The following is a 19506-nucleotide window of genomic DNA, read 5'->3' on the forward strand; positions in this document are numbered from 1 at the left end:
ATTTTTAGATGACAGGCCCGGCGGAGCGTTTTCAAAAGTGGGAGGGGGGACACTTCCGTGTTTTCATGAGCTAACAAGCAGAGAGAAAAAAAAAATGGTCTTCAGCTCATCTCTCCCCTTCCACTTCCGGGTTTCTTCAGGTGACAAGTACTTCCGGGTTAAAAAAGTGAAGGGGGGGGGGGAGCAAAGTGATGACACCTTATGTATTTCTTTGTATGGTGCACAAAAAAAGGGGGGCGAGCCCCCCGGCCCCCGGTTCCGCCGGCCATGGATGAGATAATGAGAAACCACTAAGACTTATGAAATATGAAAGAGCATGTAGGCCTAATTCCAAGAGGAATTCAACGTTTTCTATGATGAAAATTGGTTTTGAAATGGCATAAAAGATACTAAACAGAGCAATCCTGGGTAAGGTGGGACCATTGCATGTTGCACTTTTTATTACGATCGCTTTGTTTTTGGATGTCTCAGCCATTCCAAAACTGATTTTCATCAAGTAAAGTTTGGTATTCCTCTTATTTTGGTATGCTCTGTACTACTTCATTAAAAAAGTTTCTTGGTATCTATAAGTAATTGTTAAAAGCCCTATCCTCATCTCCAGCAATACTGTACCATCCCTTTAAAAATGTTGTATATTCGTTTGTTTGTGTTTTTTGTAATTAAAGAAAAGAAGAAAAGTTTCTGTGGGTACCGAGTGTACACAGTCTTGAGATAGCCTTTGACAAATGCTTGGGGGGGGGGGGGGGAGTCGGAACCCACGTAATTAAAGAATGTTTCTCTTATAGGGAAACATCACATTTTAAGAAGTAAGTTTAACCCAGAACTGACTCGAACACAAATCTCCATTCGTCAATCATACAATGACATTGGGGCTTAACATGCAATATTGTTCTCCTTCCTCTCTTTTTTCCTTCTTCTTGTTCTCCTCCACTACCTCCTCCAAATTCTCAGTCTCCTCCTCCTCTTCCTCCTTATTTTTTTCTTCTTCTTCTTCTTCTTCTTCTTCTTCTTCTTCTTCTTCTTCTTCTTTTTTCTTCTTCTTCTTCTTCTTCTTTTTCTTCTTCTTCTTCTTCTTCTTCTTCTTCTTCTTCTTCTTCTTCTTCTTCTTCTTCTTCTTCTTCTTCTTCTTCTTCTTCTTCTCCTCTCAATAAAGTACAGGCCACCATGTGATGTTGTCATCGTATACTACAGACCGAAAGATCAGTCTGTAGTTATCGTCAGGGATATAAATCGGCGGAGATTACATTTGGGTCATTGATCTCTGTGTAACTATGGTCTGGCTTCGCGGAAGAACCGTAAAAGGTTTTTTTTTTTTTTTGTTGTTGTTATATAACTCCTCTGGACAGACTGATTTTCTGTCTACGTTTTGATAGTTATTCATAATATACGACACGCTTAACCATGCCCATGGGCCGCGGTCTAAATTCTGTGGTCGATTAAAATGGGGCGAATAGTTACAGGGCCGAATTAGTTGGAGCGACTTATACATAAATGTATGGCATTCCTGCGCAAGTTGAAGGCTCGCATTGACTTCTCACTGTAGCTGTATGCGTCGTACTCTGGTACTGTAGAGTGTTGATACGTTACTGGTAGTAGCTACTTGGTAGATGGGTTGAGCTGAAAAAACGACGCAGAGTTCCATTTCTACATCTACATACAGACAATACAGCCAAGAAATTGATTCTAGAGACATGTTTGCCGCGTAAAGTAAACGGCCAAGTAAACACCATCATGAATAGGGGGTAAGTATGTTGACAGAGTTGAAACGCTGAAGTTACCTAGCTAAACCGTCATTTTAAAACGTAGTGTCGCATAACATTGCATTGTTGGATTGGGGTATCACTTCAAGTTAGAACCTGCACTCAAAATCAAATGACTGGCTGAATGATGCTATGGTTGATCTCTGACTCTAACAGTAAATGTAGTCTTACTTATAACATAATACAAGTTCTTGTAAAGTTTTAGCATCTGCTTGCATGTTGGTTTTCTCTGCCCTCAACCCACCAAGATGCAAACTAGATCATAGATGTCTAACGTTACACTTGTGTATAATCTTGCAATTTGTGCCATGAAGAAAGAAAATAACCAACATGCAAGCAGATGCTGACTTAATAGTATTACTTAGCTAGGACAACTTGGTTGGGTATCCAATAGTAATACATCAACGCCCTAATGTTTCACTGTCATTGCAAACTTAAAATATCTCACAATTTGCCTGAAATTTTACTCACATGTGTAAAGTCGTAATAGAGTCTATGCAATTTGTGGTACACGCTCCGGAGTCCAAGATAGGACTGCTTCGAGAGCGTGGGGTGTTATTTTGACGCACTCAGTTGCACCGTAATTTTGAAACCGACACCCCTTCTCTCTATTGATAATATGTGTGAAATGCATAATGCTTTTCCAATGTGCACTTAAAATATAATCTACATTATCATTGTTTTGCTGTTGATCCTGTTTTGGTTTTTTTTATAGTAATATTTGGACATCTTTTAATCACCAGTGAAGAATGCAAAACCACTGCGCGTACAATGTAGTCTCATGCATGAATGTTCGTTCTGTATGTGCAGTGCTATATAAATAGATTTTAGAGGGGTTTCAGTTTCAATGTGCAGTGTCGATGTGTTGGACACCTACAATGTACCAACTACCATACTAATCAAATGATAGTGTTACTGGGAGAAAGTGTTTCCCTATAAACAATTCCCTTTGTAAAGTTTAGGGTCTATTTAATGAATTATGTACAATATACAATTTAATCAAACATACAGTGTACAAGCAAGCCATCAAAAAAATGATATGCTCAGGTCACATGCTCAGATTACATGTAAATGAAGTGGAAGAGGATTTCTACATTGTGAATGAATACTGGTATTGCATTGAAATAAAACTTGTTTGAATTGCTCTTTCAGTGAGGGGCTGAGGATTGCTGCTGCAGCAAAGTCTGGAAAGCTGGGTATCTACATGTTTCAAGGTAAGTTTTCCAAAAATGGTTCATTTTCTAAAAGCTAATGCATCAGCTGTGGTTTAATGCTAGTACTGTAGGAAGAGCGCCATACAATACGTAAATCTACAATGTACTTGCTGTCTAACCAGTGGCATGGTAAAAAATGGTATACTCCTTACAAGGTAGAGAAAATGTATTAAGTACCAATTGATGGTCAACAGTAACCCTACAGATAAGAGCAAATGCCGAGTACAAGGTATTTGAATACAATAATAGCTGATTATGTTAAAAAAGAAAAAAGGTGTTGTGTGAATAAACCTTGCCAAGATCCTCGAAATGAATACAAATTAGCCTTAAGTTGTGTTGATGAGATTTTTAAGAGTATCACTTCGATTACAGGACATGTACAATTGTGTGCAGGGTTCAACATTTTTGACTGTTCATATTTAAAGCCAAAGTAATGAGCTGTTCCAATACCATAACTGTCTGTAAGAATTACATACTCTGCATGAATATTACAAACTTAGAAAAAGGATTTTAACAGATATTTCAGCAAAGATGTAGAATTCAATTTCCTCTACTTTTCTTTCTTTAAATGTTTTGGCAGCATTTGTAAAATTCAATTTGGTAGATCTTTAAGCAATTTCAATTTACATTCTCACCTCAATTATGATTCATGTAAATGGACAACAAACCTTTACAGTACCTCGTTTTAATCGCTAGCATCTGCCCAGGGAAATTTCATTTAAAGATGTTCAAAATCAACCTTTCTGAACAGTAATGAGACAAATAATTTTAAAACAAGTCTCATAGAAGCCTCATCCAGTGTGATGAAAAAATCTCTTTCATGTCTTTACCAGTGGCCCATGCGAGCTGCCCCTTTTTAGAAGATAGTAGGTCTCCAGTTCTAGTGTATTTTACCAAAGAGATCAGACTACAGTTGTTGTTTTTTGTAACAACTGATCATGTTCCTATCATGCTTGCACTGTTTAACAAATTCATAATTGTATGATTTCTTTGCAGAACCCAAGCAGAAGACAAAGAAGGTAATCAGACGAAGCATTTGTTACGTATACCTGAAAACCTGTACCAGCATGCATACTTGAAAGAATGTGAAATATTTTTTGTTTGATTTAATATCATTTGATAGCACAACCTTTAGCAAGTCTGACTGTATAATGGGGCTTAATAACTGTTTTATTGTAACAGTATGGAATAGTATTTTGTAAAATGTGACATTGAAACTACACATACAATGTAACTACAATAGTATGTTATTACATTCTTGAAATGGAGCTGCAGAATATGTCAAAACAGAGATATGTTTTATGATACATCATTGCCAAAACTACTTTTCTCTGTATATATCGTATAAGTGACCTATCTATCATGACTTTTCAAATTTCATAAAACAGTTGTAAAGCTTTCAAAAATTAACCAAAAAGTTTGTGGGAAATACTGTATAACAAGAAATTTTTGCATGCATGAAGTTGTCAGGAATTTTGTGAAGAGCCAAGATTCGCAAAAATTGAATGCATGTGAAAGCTTTTGTCTACACAATGCTTGAATGCCAGTGGTGAGGGGGGGCTATATAAGCCCCCCTCGATACATTTCAAGATGATTCTAAAATGCAATTTTTTTTTTTTTTTGCTGAAGTTTCATAAATTTTTTCTTTCACATCTCCATAGGTAATATTAATATATGCTTTTTACTTGTGTCTGTACTCAATCCCTTTTATAGTTTGGTTACAAGTCCAAGACCCAGGCATATCCTGTTCGCAAACAGCTGCCAGGAAATGTTGAAGGAACCAAACAACAACAACCAAACAAGGCAACTGGAGGCAAGGCACAGGAGAGATCAGCCAACACTAGAGCACCTCAGCAGAGAGTAGCTCACCATGGACAAAAGACAGACTCTCGGACGGCCAACAAAGACATCACAAGACAGCAGCCTGCAGGAACTCAGCGCCAGAGGCCAAGAGCTGGCGAAGGAAGGACGGTGAAGAACACTGGAGTTGAGGGCAGTAAGCAGAGAAAAGTGAAGGGGGCAGACACAGTGACCCTTACACAGGACCAGCTGAATATGATCTTAAAGACCATCGACTCTTCGAAAGATGCCACTGGATCTATGAGTATTTCAATAGGTAAGATGCTCGAGTCACTGGTGAAGATTAGTGTTCATAATTTTTTGCATCATGGTGGCATTCAGTGTAGTTGGCCACTTTGGCTCTGCAGAACTTAGCTTCAGTTGTTCTGTTTTTCACAGTTCAATGGTTTCTACTCATCTGGTGTACATTTTTCCCCTCTTACTACTTAGTGCATCATTTGGACAGTTTGTGTAATTTCTGGGGTTTTATTTTATGGCTCTGGTGAATTTTGTAGAATTTAATATATGCTGGTAAGCATAGTAGGTATTTGTGCACAGCATACACCATTTGACAGGGTTTTCTCTTTTACCTAGGTTATATTTTTCGTCTTTTTGTTTTGTCACCTAATAAATTTAACAGTCTAATGTAGAACTCATAGACATTGCTAGCTGCTCCAGGGGGGTGAGGTTGTGGATGATTTAAAGGACATGTCAACTGTCAGGATTGAAGATTCCTTTCGGGAATTAAACCAGAGACTGTGGTTTGATGCAGGCAGACCATTGAAACAATTTAATGCCCAATAATGGGACCCCACAATGTCTGTTTTATGGCATTTACATAACTTAATTTTCCTGTTTGACGTGTCACCACTTTGGAAAGTAGCATTGATAGATCAAGACCTGTCGTGGGGCTTTCATAACAACTTGATGTGTCAGCATTTAGAGAGTCTCTGGAAAATGTCAATGTGAGAGCATATTTATCTTGTGTAGTTCCGATAATCACATGAGAATGAATTTATACAAACTTCACAACAGATATTCTTTCTGCCACATTTGTCTGGTTTCATAACACACTTTGATAGGCTTAGAATTCTCTGTGCAAACACTGGTATTTCAATGCTCATGTTGTGATGAATATTTCATGAAAAAAAAAAATATCAGGGAAAGGTAATGATTGTATCCTTTCAGATGGAGGCACCCTCAAGGTCAATCATGATAAACCCAACAAGCAAGAGGAACCAGTAAAGGATAGCAACAAAGTGGAAGAATCAAAGGATGGAGAAAACATCCTTGCACTGCTTCAAAATGGTCACAAGAGTGCAGAAGATGAAGAAGGAGGAGTAACCAGGTCCTCTCCTCAAGACTCCAACAAACATCAAGTAGGAGGGGGCGTGTCAGAATCTAGGGGCGTGTCGGAATCTAGGAGTGTGTCAGATTCCAGGAGTGAAAAGGTAGCAGTGACTGCCACCTCGGATACTGCAAACCCGAAGATCTCCCCGAGGATTGGACAAGGGGACATAAATCGTAGTATTGGCATTGGTGAGCAGAGCGACCAAGCCCTGAAAGAGAAGAAAAGGCAACTGTGGAAACAGGAACTAGGTGAGTTAGGCAAACTGATTGTTGCTAGAAGAGCAACTTCCCGTAGCAACAACCAATCAGGAAGCAGGATTCTTGCCATTCCAGCAAGAGTTGCTGTCATATCAACTTTGTACAAAATGGGGCCCAGATCCCGTCTCACACCTCTTTTCTTCAGTCATTGTGTTTCGTTTATATCTATGATTAACATCACCACTGCTTTCGGGATGTTTGTTTGCATCTGAACAAATGGAAATCATTTATGGGTGTGACAAACTTGTTAGTTGCTCTATTCTCAGAAACTTTTCTATGCCACTTCTTGCACAAGATATTGTGGAGAAATGATGAATGAGTAGTGAGACAAACTGTGCAATTGATTGAATGTACCTTGCATATGATAATCCTCAATGATCATGATGATCTACGAGCATTAAAGGTATTGTTTACCATTGGGAGCAGCGATTTAAAAGATTTTTGAGATATCACATTTGATGCATATGTGTAGGTCAGCTATACCACAAAACATCCTACCATATAAACTTTTGCAATAAAGCCTAAGATATGAAGAGATGTCACTATTTTTCTCAGTAAACCAAAACAGTAGATGGTTTAATCTAGAAATAATTTTATTATAACTATTGTCCACATTTTACATTTAACAGTACTTAACATTGATTTTACAGATTAACATTTTTACATTGGTTGTTTCTATCCCTAACTTACATTTTAGATCTATTTTGAAGCACAAAAGCTGGGATTTGGTTTCATCTGCAAATGGTTAACAATGCCTTTAACTCCCATTTCCTTCACCCCACAAAAACAAATAAACAAACAAACAAACAAACACTAACAACAACAACAACAACAACAACAAACAGATGCTCAAATAGCAGAGAAGAAAGCTCTACAGGAGAAGGAAGGGAAGGGAAGACACAGGAGGTCAGACCAGCAGTCAGACCCAGTGGAAACCTGGAACCCATGGGGTCAGCCAGGGGGTGGAGCACCTCCCAGAAACTTCCAAAGTAGGAACACAGTACTACCACAGGTAAGGCATCAGCTGCGTCTCGTTCCACTCATATACGCATAGCCATGAGGTTCTGATAGCTGCTTCAAAGTACTACGTAGAATACAGAATCCTTGTATCATCTAGATCTTAAAACACTTCTTGCTGTTTGGTGCTTCCCAATAGTACTGGTTAGTATAATGAGAACGTCTCATTGTTTATTTCAGTAACTTCTCACTCCTGTTATTAATATTTTATGATCTCTTTTTTACCTTTCGCCCATGAGGAATACCTGAACAGGATTTCAAGTTTGGAAAGACTTTGATACTTACAAATTTGTTATTGTGAAGTGTTAAAGATTTCAAAACAAGCATAAAAGTACATATTGTTATGGTATCCTGGGCATGCACAACTGATCCCACATAGAGGCATTTCTTCTTTAATTTACCCAAACTAAAAAATATTGAATGTGGTCGCTTCATATTGTCAATCTTGTCACTTTGAGTGTATAGAGAAGTAAATAGTATGTACTTTGTGTTTTGTTTGTTTGTTCGTGTGTTGCCAGGAAAGTGAAAGTCAGCCAAGTCCAAGGAGGGTAAAACCGGAGTCATCTTCCTCAGAACCTTTGAACCAGTCTATCTCGGGTCTGGGGTACATTGAGAGACAACAACATGTTCCAGCTGCCATGAGAAGCTCATTCATCATTGGAGTAAGTGGGAAAAAATGTGTCTGAGAATGGCAATAAAAAAACCAGCAACACACAAACAAACAAAAAACATTAAATGTTGGTGTAAAAAGGAATAATGATGATAATTACAATGATTTCTTTATAGGGTGTTCTTATTTGTCATGACATGGGGTGCTGATTTGTTGAAGAAACATGGGTAGAATCTTATTTCTTATTTGATTTTTTCGTTATACATATTAGGTCTTGTCCCTGTCTCTCTGTTGGAATAAATCATGCCCATGGCTTGTGACATTTCAGTGTTGGAGTCACTACTCATGACAAATGCCTTTTCATGTTACTAACTGGAGATCCCAATCGTACGACTGGAAACTGGCAAGACTGTGATGTCACACTTCCAGTCTTAAGGTCGTACGACCGGTCGGATCGTATAGTGTGCGGCGGGCTTTACATAAATGGTCAATTTAAAAAAAAGAAAAAAAAAACTTGTCTCTTTTAAAATCCTTTGAGCACTATGAATATTTTGTCAAGCTAAATGCTCAATCAGTGCTATAGTGTTTCAATCAAAATGTTCAGAGGATTTTGATAATAATGAGAGGAAAAAAAGCTCTTAGTGTTATCTATTGATGACATTAGTTCTACCTCTTATAAAAAATGGTAGTTTAGATAGAAAATCAGTCCAAAAGTATTTATTTCTCACTGCACTGATAATCTAAATGTTTAACTAATCCTAACTGTCCAACAAATTTGTCTGACCAGGATTTGTATCAGAGGGGAATGGCCCGGGTATTTCCATTTGTACATTCTAAAAAAGTTTTTGATGTCATAATCTTCAAAAATGTTACTTGACAGTGCCTTGAAATCTGGATACAAACTGATTTTGTGCAAACGTTTGTTTCTCAGATGCAATGAGTGATGCCTCATGACCTCTACTTTCATAGGCATGAAAGAGATGTGCATTATGGATATTAATCAAATTGACTGCCAACCTGTCTGTAGCGACCACTCATCTATAAAGTCTACCTTCTTAGTGATGCATGGTCACATATAGATTCTATATGTGACTGTGCATCACAAAACCAACAAAAAGTCACACCCCATGATTTTACACAAAGGCTCAAAAAAAAGGTGAAATGGGTCAACCAAGTCAATCTTGAGTTTTCCATATTTTCTGAAAGAGTAATTCTTCTGCTGCATTGCCCTTAAGTTTGGGACCATTAAATGAATGGGAAAGTGTGTTTTTAGCAGTTTTTCTGCAGTGTTTTTTTTTTTTTTTCATAGAGTAGTGAGATCAGGTACGTTTTAGAGGCTCCTTTTCATTTCTCAAAAATCCTTTGCTCACTCTTCAATTTCAACTCAAATAACTTTTGAAAGGATAATGCTGTTGCTTTGAAAGTTGACATTAATGATAGACAGATTGTGTTGATAAAGCAACTTTACTTTTAGCTTAATCTGATAATCCCTTCATCGTTGTTGCTGTAGTGGTTTACATCCTTTTTTTGTTCCATTCATCGCAGACCTAGCACACCTTGGTAAAGATTAAGCGCTTGAATAGACCCTGTACTTCAGAGCCTCTTTTCTCAGTACACACTTTTCCAGAGTGTGTGCTTTCTTTCCGATATTTAGTTAGGTTTGGAGAGTCCATTTGAATGGGGTTATACGTCATATTAAAGGTTTAGTCTGTTTTTTTTTAAGAATCTACCCTCAGCTAAAAATCACTGTCGTGGCGACTTTTTGTTGGCTTTGTGATGCAGGGTCACATTATGCTCCCCATGAGTGGCCACTGTACACAGGGTTTGACTGTACACATAATACCTGGCAGTGGTGTGTCATGAGCAAGTTTTTCCTGATTCATTTAACACCAAAGGGTTCAGCAGGACAGAGAACTGGGCACCACTATGACCAGGTCAGGCAGAGGGAGAAGCAGCAGTGGCTAGAAGACTTAGGTAAGAGTGTGATATTAATCGCACAACATACTGACACTTGTAAAAATATACAGTCAACCTCGCCTAATTCGAACTTGTACAAGTTGAATGCTTGGCTAAGTCGAAGATAAATTCGAATATATGGAATATATACATGTGTTGATTCTATTCAGATATATTTTGAAGAATTTTCTGTGGATCCTTATAATTCAGTGTGGGCGAGATTGACTGTACAGAATATTTATATGTTTCACACAATTTGAGCAAAACTAAAACCATATTTTCTTAAAGGAGATGTTTTTTCATGGCCTTGTTTGTCTGCTTGATTTTCCAATGACAAGATAGATTCTGTTTTTGCTCTTTGGTTAAAAGTCTTGTCATGATCTAAGGCTACAAGCATCTTCTGTTGCACTGCTTCTACCTAAAGAAAAGCAAAAGAGAGACGCAAAGGAGAGGAAAGATCGGGAGAAGCTTCGCCAGAGGGAAACCGACTCAGCAGTGATGCAGCACTGGGCTGAGCCCGTGGATCCTCCTCCAATCCAAAGGGCGCCCTCTACTGTCTCCAGAGCCAGAGAGGTATGGCAGGATTCCATGTGTTTCATGCATAGAGGCAAGCCTTTGCCTACATAGAATCCAAGATCCTTATCTCCATAGACCACTGATGTTATGTTTCAAACCTTGTGCACATTTGATCAAGAGTATTCCCCACTGGCAACTGGAATATTTGCCTTGTACTTACCTAAGGGAGCAATTAAGGATTGCTATAATTACAAAATGACATATCCGACACATGCTATTTTGTGACAGAAGATGCTATAAATGTTATATGTCATTTCTTTGAAGTCTTGCCTCAGACTTTCATTGTCATCAAATGTTGTTAGTTTTGGGTGTGTATGTTTATTCATTTCATAAGCAATTCATAAAGCTTGATTACATGTAAATATGCTGTAATGGACTCACTGATTGCTTACAATAATCAGATTATTGATTGATTATTGATTGATTGATTATTTATTGATTATTGATTGATTGTTGATTATTGATTGATTGCTTTAGAGGCAATCATGTTGACAGACATCATACGTGATTGACAAGTCACTCACTGCCCATCATGCAAGCTAAATATCTTACTTACCATCTCAACATGATATTTGTTGCTTCCATATAGGTGCAGGATGACTTCGGCGTGATGAGCAGGACTGGAACAGACAGACCAGAGCAGGTGGAACAGCCAAAGAGTGCCCCTCAAACTGCGGCCCGAACCTCGCCCTCCAATGGTGACGACCAGTCAGTCAGGTTACTATCATTCTCTTATTTCAGTGCTCAGAAAGACACTATCACTGTATAAAAAGCAGATGTATAGAGCATCTAATCAAGTAAAACCTTCCCAAATCAGACATCTTGTATGTGCCTTATTTTTTATTTCACCGTGTATTGATATTTTGAATTTGTGAGTCAGACTGATATTCCCAAAATTAACAACTTCCAGATATGTTATCTGCTGTAAAAGATACGCTTTGTAATATCATCTACAACATGGGAAGTCACTTTCTCGAGAAGGGAGGGCACTCTTTTTTCATTCTGTCACTTTTATCAATTCCCTAAGTTTCTTGGCACTCCTGTTTTGCCAATTTACAAAATTACCAAAAATTGTGATATTTCTTGAATTTATTTGATGAGTTTACTATATTCATCCCGGAAGATGTGTAAGATTATTGTGTAGACAAATCTTTATCAAGGGTCTTAGACAAAGGGAAATGAGTGACATCATGGAAGCATGGAAGTGACATCACAATCACATTTCAACATTCCACAATGTACTGCGGCAGTTTCATTTGTGCACATCTGAGCAAGAGTGTGTATATGTTGTAGGCCTCAATTCTTTGAAACCTACTTCAGTGTTATGCGTTGGGCTATACATGATTTCAATGTGGTATTTGTCTTGCATAAATGTAGCTCATTGTGAAAGTGTCCAATGTGCAGGATGAGGAAAGTTATTTTGATCATTGTAGTCTTTTCTTTTTTTTAGATTATAAATGCTTGAGTGGGATCCATGTCTGTCTCATCACCAAGTTTCACTAGGCACAGCATGTGAGAGAAAGTACTTACCTTTATAGTTTCTGGTTATTTATAGCAATACATTCATTGTCATTTTCACTTTCAGAATGCACATACGACCTTCCAACACACTTGTGGATCCAGCTGAGTTAGACAGAAGAGAGCAACAGGCAAAAAAGCATAGAGAGCACATTGTAAGTTTTCTCTTCGATAAATTTAACCCATGCGTTACCATTAGCAAGTATGCTTCAGTAGATGTCAATGATATCACAGAGTTGTGATGCTTTAAGGGTTAAATTGGAGCAAGAAACACTTTTAATATCTGATAATATCAATAGACCATTTTTGGTGACACGTTCAAATCTTACACATGAATCTTTACAAATTTTACCCATCTGAACAAGGTTGAGATTAGACATGCCTGATTTAGAAGCTGCATATGCACACATATGCGAAATACACTTTGGATGATGCACTATTGCAAAGGGGTAATTCAGGTGTACTTTAATTCACTGCAGGGCTATGGTTAAAACTTGTCTATGTTTGAATTGTGCCTGCGTCAGTTAGCCAAACCATCATCCATCCTCTTGTTGCTAGGCTGCAGTCAAGGCCCAGGTGGAAGAGAAGCAGCGCTTGAAACGGGAGGCGGAGGAGCAGCGTCGCCGGGAGGAGGCCGAGGAGGAGCGTCGGCTGGCCGCGGAGAGGGATCGCCTCGCCCGCCAGTTTGAGATGGAGCGGGACAAGCAGAGGCAGAAGGAGGAGGCAGCCGCGGCCAAACACCGCGCCCTGGTGGAAAGCATGCAGGCAGCCCACGATGAGGCAATGAGGAGCAGGCAGGAGGAGAGGCTGAGGAAGCTACAGAGGCAGGGTCATGATGTGTCCAACCTGAGGAGGAGCTGGGATGGTGAGAGGTCTTGGATATTGTGCCCACTGCTCAAAAATCTCAATTCACTTACTACTGCATCTCATAGAATCCTGTCCAAGCTAAAGGGGAGAATTTTATTTTTTCATTTTTGTGTTTGTGTGTGTTCATTAAAATTATCTATAATATTTCTTTTAATCTTTATCAAATAAATTATGACATGAAAATATGTTCTCTTCATGTTCAATTGATAGATTCATGCTCTTAAATGTTTAGTTGTTGTTTTTTCCAGTGTGGTAGTGTGTCTAATTTTGATAATGTCAATGTTTCTTAATTGATTCTTCCTTGCTTCAGACTTTTGGAGGAAGAAGAGTGCTCCGAAACCCAGGTCAAAAGTATATATCGTTAAGATACCCTATTGCATAATTCGGAAGTGGTTTGATATTCTTTTGCCTAGACATACTGTTACGTACCGTCCCCAGCTATCATACAGTACAGAGGCAAGTGCAGTATCAGTGTCTGATTTAATGCATTTTCCATTTCCATAATTTTGTTTATGGTTTCTGCTCTCAGGCGTCAGTAAGCACTTATCTTTTGAATTCTTCCCCAGAGTGAAAAGCAATATTGGGCTCGTAAAATTATTTTTATGCCCTTTCTGTGAATATAGGTGACAGCTATGGTAAGTTTGGCCACAAGTCTACTTTTAGTGATATTTGTTTTGATTTCAGACAAGCCTTTACCAAACAACTCTCCCAGACTACCAGCTCAATCATCAACAAGCACCCAACAGATTCCCCAACCCACGGCATCTGTCAAGTTTTCCCCCCGCCAGGACCCCAGCCCTCGCCTGGCTCACCCAGCTCACACAGCCAGGGTTGAGGAAGAGGCCCAGGCTGTCAGACTGGCTTCCAGCAGCAGAGATGCTGCCACCTCCCCAATCAATGATGTCTCCACACAAACGGGTAAGTTTCTATATCAATCCCACCAGGTACTTGCCTTTACCCCTAGATAGGTAATCGTGTGTAGACTTGAAACATGAGGGCTCCATATGATAACGTTGCTGGCATGACAAGACCTTGTATCTCAAATTTTAGTGAAAATCACTTTTTGGGATTAATTGTCAGATAATTAGTTAAAGTGATGTCCTGTCCAAATCCTAGCTGTCTTTACCCCAAAATGAAGCCACTGTGGCATGTCAAAGGTCAGGCAATCCCTTTTGATACAGTGCTTTGGCTCCCATATTTTTGTGCTTCCCTGAACATTTGACATTTTTGAGATACAAGGTTTGTCATCCCAACAGTGATAAAGAGTTGAAAATGATTGCTGTTAATTTTGTTCCTAGTGACAGAGCTTCTCTGATTCTACAGGAGGCTTCCTGCAAACTCAAATTTCTCCTCATGTCCAGATAACAGAATATCACAGTCTTCCTGATTTTTGACTCATTTTTAGCTGTAGAGATGCTTGAAAAGCACAAGTTTCTCCCTGATGCTCTGGGATTTCCCTGATCTGGATTGGTGAAGGTTGGCAGTTCTGTAGTGGTGTATTAAACAAACTGATGATGAATTTTAACAACCAGTACTTTAAACATTGGGTCAGAGGAATAATTTTAGAAACTTTTCAGTCTCATTTTGTGGCACGGCAAATTTCATTGTGGCACACTCTGGACCATATTGCCAGGTGAGCCATTGTGCCATACTTTCCAGCTGGGTTCAGCACAGCGTAGTTCACCATTGAAGCATTTAGTCTCATCTCAAGGCTCATTCTGGCTTGCTCTGGCTGCTGTGAAATTTGGGTCAGAATACACCCTGCAAGTTAAAGTGATTCCTCCTTTTTTACCCCAAATGTAGTATATCAATGATATGAGTGTAGCAGGGTTGTTTCATCATGTGCATTTTAATTTCGCGATTCATGGTGCTCGCGAAATTCGTGAATTCGTACTGTGTTAGAGCCTTCACATCATGTTAGCACAAATAGTACATTCCAAAAAACTGTTCCCTTTATTTTTATCAAAATTTGTAGCAGTGAATGTTGCTGACACTACAAGGCAAATATGTGAGACAGTGAACTAAATTATGTGCTTTGATGTGAAGTGGCAAACATGCGCATGTTTTTAAATATTTATTTGTGGAAAAAAAAAAAAACCCTCACTAATGTCTGTCCATCTCTTTATAATTTTGCAGAAATGCCCTCAGAATATATCTCGCCACGTCTGATAGAGGCACTGCGATTGGCAAGTGCGGGAATTGAGTATAAACCCTCCAAAGGAGAAAAAGCAAAAGACAGTAAGAAGACCACCGGAGTGAGCAATGCTCAGAAAAAGAAAGATAAAGGAGCAAAGGACTCTGTCAGAGTAGAAGTAAATCCAGACAATATGAATGGCAAAAAGAGGAGGGAAAGCAACACCAGCAAACCCAAGTGGGGTCAGCCAGCTCAGCGGAAGAAGAAGATGAGCAACTCTGACAAGGACCTGTCGATTGACAGGCAGAAGCGAGAGGAGAGACTGAGGAAGAGGCAGGAGGAGTTACTGGCAGCACAGGAGAGGAACGTTCCAAAGCGGCAGCCAAAACAAACTCGCTTAGCCCGGGAGACCCCGGAGACTGACAGGCATGAGACGCAGACAAAGCCTGTCCCCAAGTCCACCAGTCGGCAAGAAGTGGTGGAGGAGAGAGGACAGCAGGGGAGCCAGCTCAAGAAAGATGTCCTCATGGCGCAAGAGAGAGCGGTTCCCAGGGATGCAACCAGACCAGCGTCCAGTGAAGACAGCTATGGCACGCTGCCTGACACACCCCCACTGAGGAATGGCGATTTTGTTCCCTTCTTGAGGACTACGGATGACGCACTGAGAGCTGAGACCATATCAGCCAGCCCAGCCCCCGACCTAGTCATGCAGCATCAAACGCCAATGGAGCCACCAAACACTGATGGCGTGATGAGGGGAGAGGATCTCGTATCCAGATCACGGCAGTCACGGCTGACAAACAGAGAAATGGTAATGTGGTAGTGTGACTTGATGAGAGTGATGATGTCATTTTATCTCCTTCCTACTCTCTCCTTCTTCCCTCTCCCCTCTGTCTGTCTGTCTGTCTGTTTGTCTCTCTGTTTATCTTTATCATATGTTGGTAATGTATTCTGAGGCAAAACACCATCAAACTCAGTGGCGTAGAAAGATGGTGACACGACATTTGCTCCTGCGACAGTTGCTCCGGTTCTCCAAGGACTCAGGGTTAGGGTTAGGGTTAGGGTTGTGAGAAGGTGGTTTTAGGTTTACTTTGATGTGAGGATCAGGATCAGGGTTGCAGTTGTGTTTATGGGTAGAATTTAGGTTTCGCTTAGTGTGCAAATATTTCATGGGAGCAATTGTTGCAGGAGCAAATGTCATGCAACCATCAAGATAACTTACCCAAGGAAACCTCCACAGAAAGCCTACCTTTGTGCTTAAGCAGAAATCAAATGCCAATCTAATGACCAGATGAGGACATTGGTACAAAGTTGATGCACTTTACTAATTTCTATATGCACAGATTCACAGGAGGCAGAGTTTACTCTCAAAATTTATGTGTTAAGAAGATAGTATGTTCAGTCACTGTGTGCTTTCTTTCCTAATCATAACCTTTGCCCCAGGCTGTATTGAACTGACTTGATCATTCAAACATGCACAGGTAGCAGAAGAAAGTTTATGATGTTTGTGGTCTTTTAGGCCCTATATCTCTCAGTCGCAATTAAGAAACAAGAAAGGATGAGGTTTACTTAACTGAAATGGCATTATCACTTGGTTGTCCAGTGTCACTGAACGTCTCTTTTAGTTATTTGCTTCTTGGCACCATTTTTTGCCTGGACGATGTAGTAGAAAGTTGTGCCTCTCAGGTAACAGTGAGATATGCAAAATTCTGTAAAGCTCTGTGACAGTTCCTTTAAGTGCGTAAACCTAAAAGTCATTTGACATCTGTACTTCATTGAATCTCCATGCAGTGCCATGCTAGTGAAGTTTTGATACTATGCTGCTCATTAGCACTTGCTGAATTTGCCGGCTGACCTTTAACCTCCTCCTGACCTTTGCCCACAGGACCCACTGTTGAACCCAGACAGGTTGAAGGACAAAGAACACAGGCAGGAGCAGATCTTACTCCAGCTCTCCAATCTCAGACAGGTACATACTACACTCATTGCAGTGACTTTAACCCTTTCATCACCACAATCTGAAGATGGCATTGTATACATGAATAGGTCATTAGTATACCTCGGAAGCATTTACACTACAGACAGTGATGTGATGTCACGCATTGTTAAACAACTAAATAATGCCAAATGTGCTATTATATCGTATTGCATTGAGTAGATGAAATAGGTAATTGTTACATTGTAGCTGTTGTAGGCATGGTGGAACCTCATTGTATCGGGGTTGGATATAGCAAGATACCTAATATGACAAGGTAATTTTGCAGGTCCAATTCCTTTTGTATTCTATTGCTTTTATCATTGATATAATGTGATACCCTATATGAGGAAATTCCAGTGGTTCCAAGCAGCTTGTTAACGAGGTTTCCTGTATTATAATCATCATCATTACTATCATTTTCATTATCATAATTATTATTGTTATTGTTGTTGTAATTATTAGTACAGTCCGACCTTGATAATTTGGCCATCTCTTATCTGTACTTCTCTATCATCCAGTTGAGTTTATGTAGTGGAGACAATTTTTTTTTTGGATTTTTTTTTTTAGTGATTTCAAACTCAATTAAAACTTGTGCTAAATAAATATGATAATCCAAACAGAAACACATTCTGAATTGTACAATATAATATTTCAATTTCTGTAAAAACAGAAAAAAAGGGCTATGATTTTAATAGGCTAGCAAATATTACACCACTGTTGCAGTGTACCACTGGGTCACCAGCTACATATACATGTACATAAATATTGTTTATCCGATGTTTGACCAAATCGCTTATCTGGACAAGCACTGGTACCGACATTGCCGTATAGGAGAGGTTGGACTGTGTTATCATTATCATCATTAATATCATGAATGTTCTTATTACAGCACTATCATGACCATCATTTCTTGATATCGAAAAAATTCACAAATGTAGCAAGTGACAGAACTGACATTTAACCATTCTGCTCTGTGCATAGGGTCTCTTGATGAAGCAGCGCGAGATGGAAATAGGCTTGCCGAGTTCTCCACCTGTCATCATGTAGCCTACACCGTCGGGTCCTCCAGGAAACCCGAGTCCTGGCTGTACCGAAGCCCCTTGGAAGACAGTCCTCTGGAGTTCAAGTGAAGCGTTTTGAGTCTTCGAGAAGTTCACACACACAAGGACTAAATACAGACAAACTTGAGTGCATCAAACATGTATGAACCAATTGACCAAGGAAGAAGACTAATTTACTATCAATGTGAATATTGATACAGGAGCAGGTACCTCCCTTTAAATTATCAGAGTGCAGTAGAACCTTGCTATAAAGGTCAGATACAGTCAAACCCGTCTGTAGCGACCACTGTCTATTGCGGCCACCTGCCATATGCGACCACTTAACACAATTCTCCCCAAGAGATAAGCCATGTTAATGACCCTGTCTGTAGAGGCCACCTGTCTAAAATGGCCACTTTTTGTCTCCCTTGGGTGGCCACTATAGACAGGTTTGATTGCATAACAAAACCCTCTAAAGGTGATTTTGATAATTTGCAGGTCCCAAGTCTTTATATTTCTTCCCTTTTGTACCTAGATATAATGAGAAACGTGTTATAACACTATAATTGTCTTCTTTTTTTTTCTTTCAAAAGAAAGTTCCCATGTATGTCTTTGTTTTTATGGGACAAATGGTACATGATGAGAAATATAACAGAAATGTGACAGGATGTCATCATGACATTGTAATAAAAGAGTTAACTTGGTGTGAAACTATTTAGCCATAGAGATCATAGGGAATACCTGTTAGCCTCCTCCCCCAATTAAAAAAAAAAAAAAAAAAAAAATCATACAAGTATCAACAAGCCCGACTACCCGTGTTGGCAATAAAAAGGAATTGACTGTGTGTACAGCGTAATATACATGCATGTACAAATTTCTCTTACCTGTATTGATACCTGGCTGCTGGTCGATAGTGGAAAATAGAAGCATATCTATGGTGTGTCATCTCCTTAAAGTGTACATTTCACTTTCAGTATCTTACTCCCTGGCCGTGTAATAAAGAGATATTAAAGGTAGGGAATCCCATTTGCATGCCTTAAATGAAGATTTGTATAAATACAGTGGTATGTTGAAGAGAGTTTCATTTTAGAAACTCCCATAAAATATTGAAAGTGGAAGGTAACATTTAGTACATTTTTATTGACCGTTAGATTTTGAATTGAATTTTGGTGTGGCTCACCGTAAATTCCTTAAAAAACCTTTGCAGACCCATGCACTGCATGTGTGTCCATCATATTTTGTGAAGAAAGTTAATCAAAACTTACAAACATTTCTATATTCATTCTTGCCACACAAAATGTTATTACATCAGCTCTTATACTTTTAGATTTGTGTGTATAGATAAAAAATACAGAAGACTGCAACAAAAAGGCTCAAGTGTGGCTGACA

At 39.2% G+C, this 19506-nt stretch overlaps 1 protein-coding gene across 1 annotated transcript; it reads left to right on the forward strand.

Moving 5' to 3' along the window:
• Nucleotides 1–1661: 1661 nt before the first annotated feature.
• Nucleotides 1662–18902, forward strand: LOC140246127 (uncharacterized). The gene is made up of 16 exons (XM_072325567.1): nt 1662–1742; nt 2913–2974; nt 3971–3993; nt 4688–5090; nt 6002–6412; nt 7267–7433; nt 7957–8100; nt 9944–10022; nt 10429–10577; nt 11170–11297; nt 12166–12253; nt 12657–12963; nt 13650–13883; nt 15102–15910; nt 16985–17068; nt 18059–18902. Exons 1-16 carry the CDS (start codon nt 1732–1734, stop codon nt 18122–18124), a joined length of 3165 nt encoding a protein of 1054 aa, XP_072181668.1. The 5' UTR covers nt 1662–1731; the 3' UTR covers nt 18125–18902.
• The last annotated feature ends 604 nt before the right edge of the window (nt 18903–19506 follow it).

This window comes from Diadema setosum, chromosome 2 (genome assembly GCF_964275005.1).
Source record: "Diadema setosum chromosome 2, eeDiaSeto1, whole genome shotgun sequence".
Taxonomy (NCBI): Eukaryota; Metazoa; Echinodermata; class Echinoidea; order Diadematoida; family Diadematidae; genus Diadema; species Diadema setosum.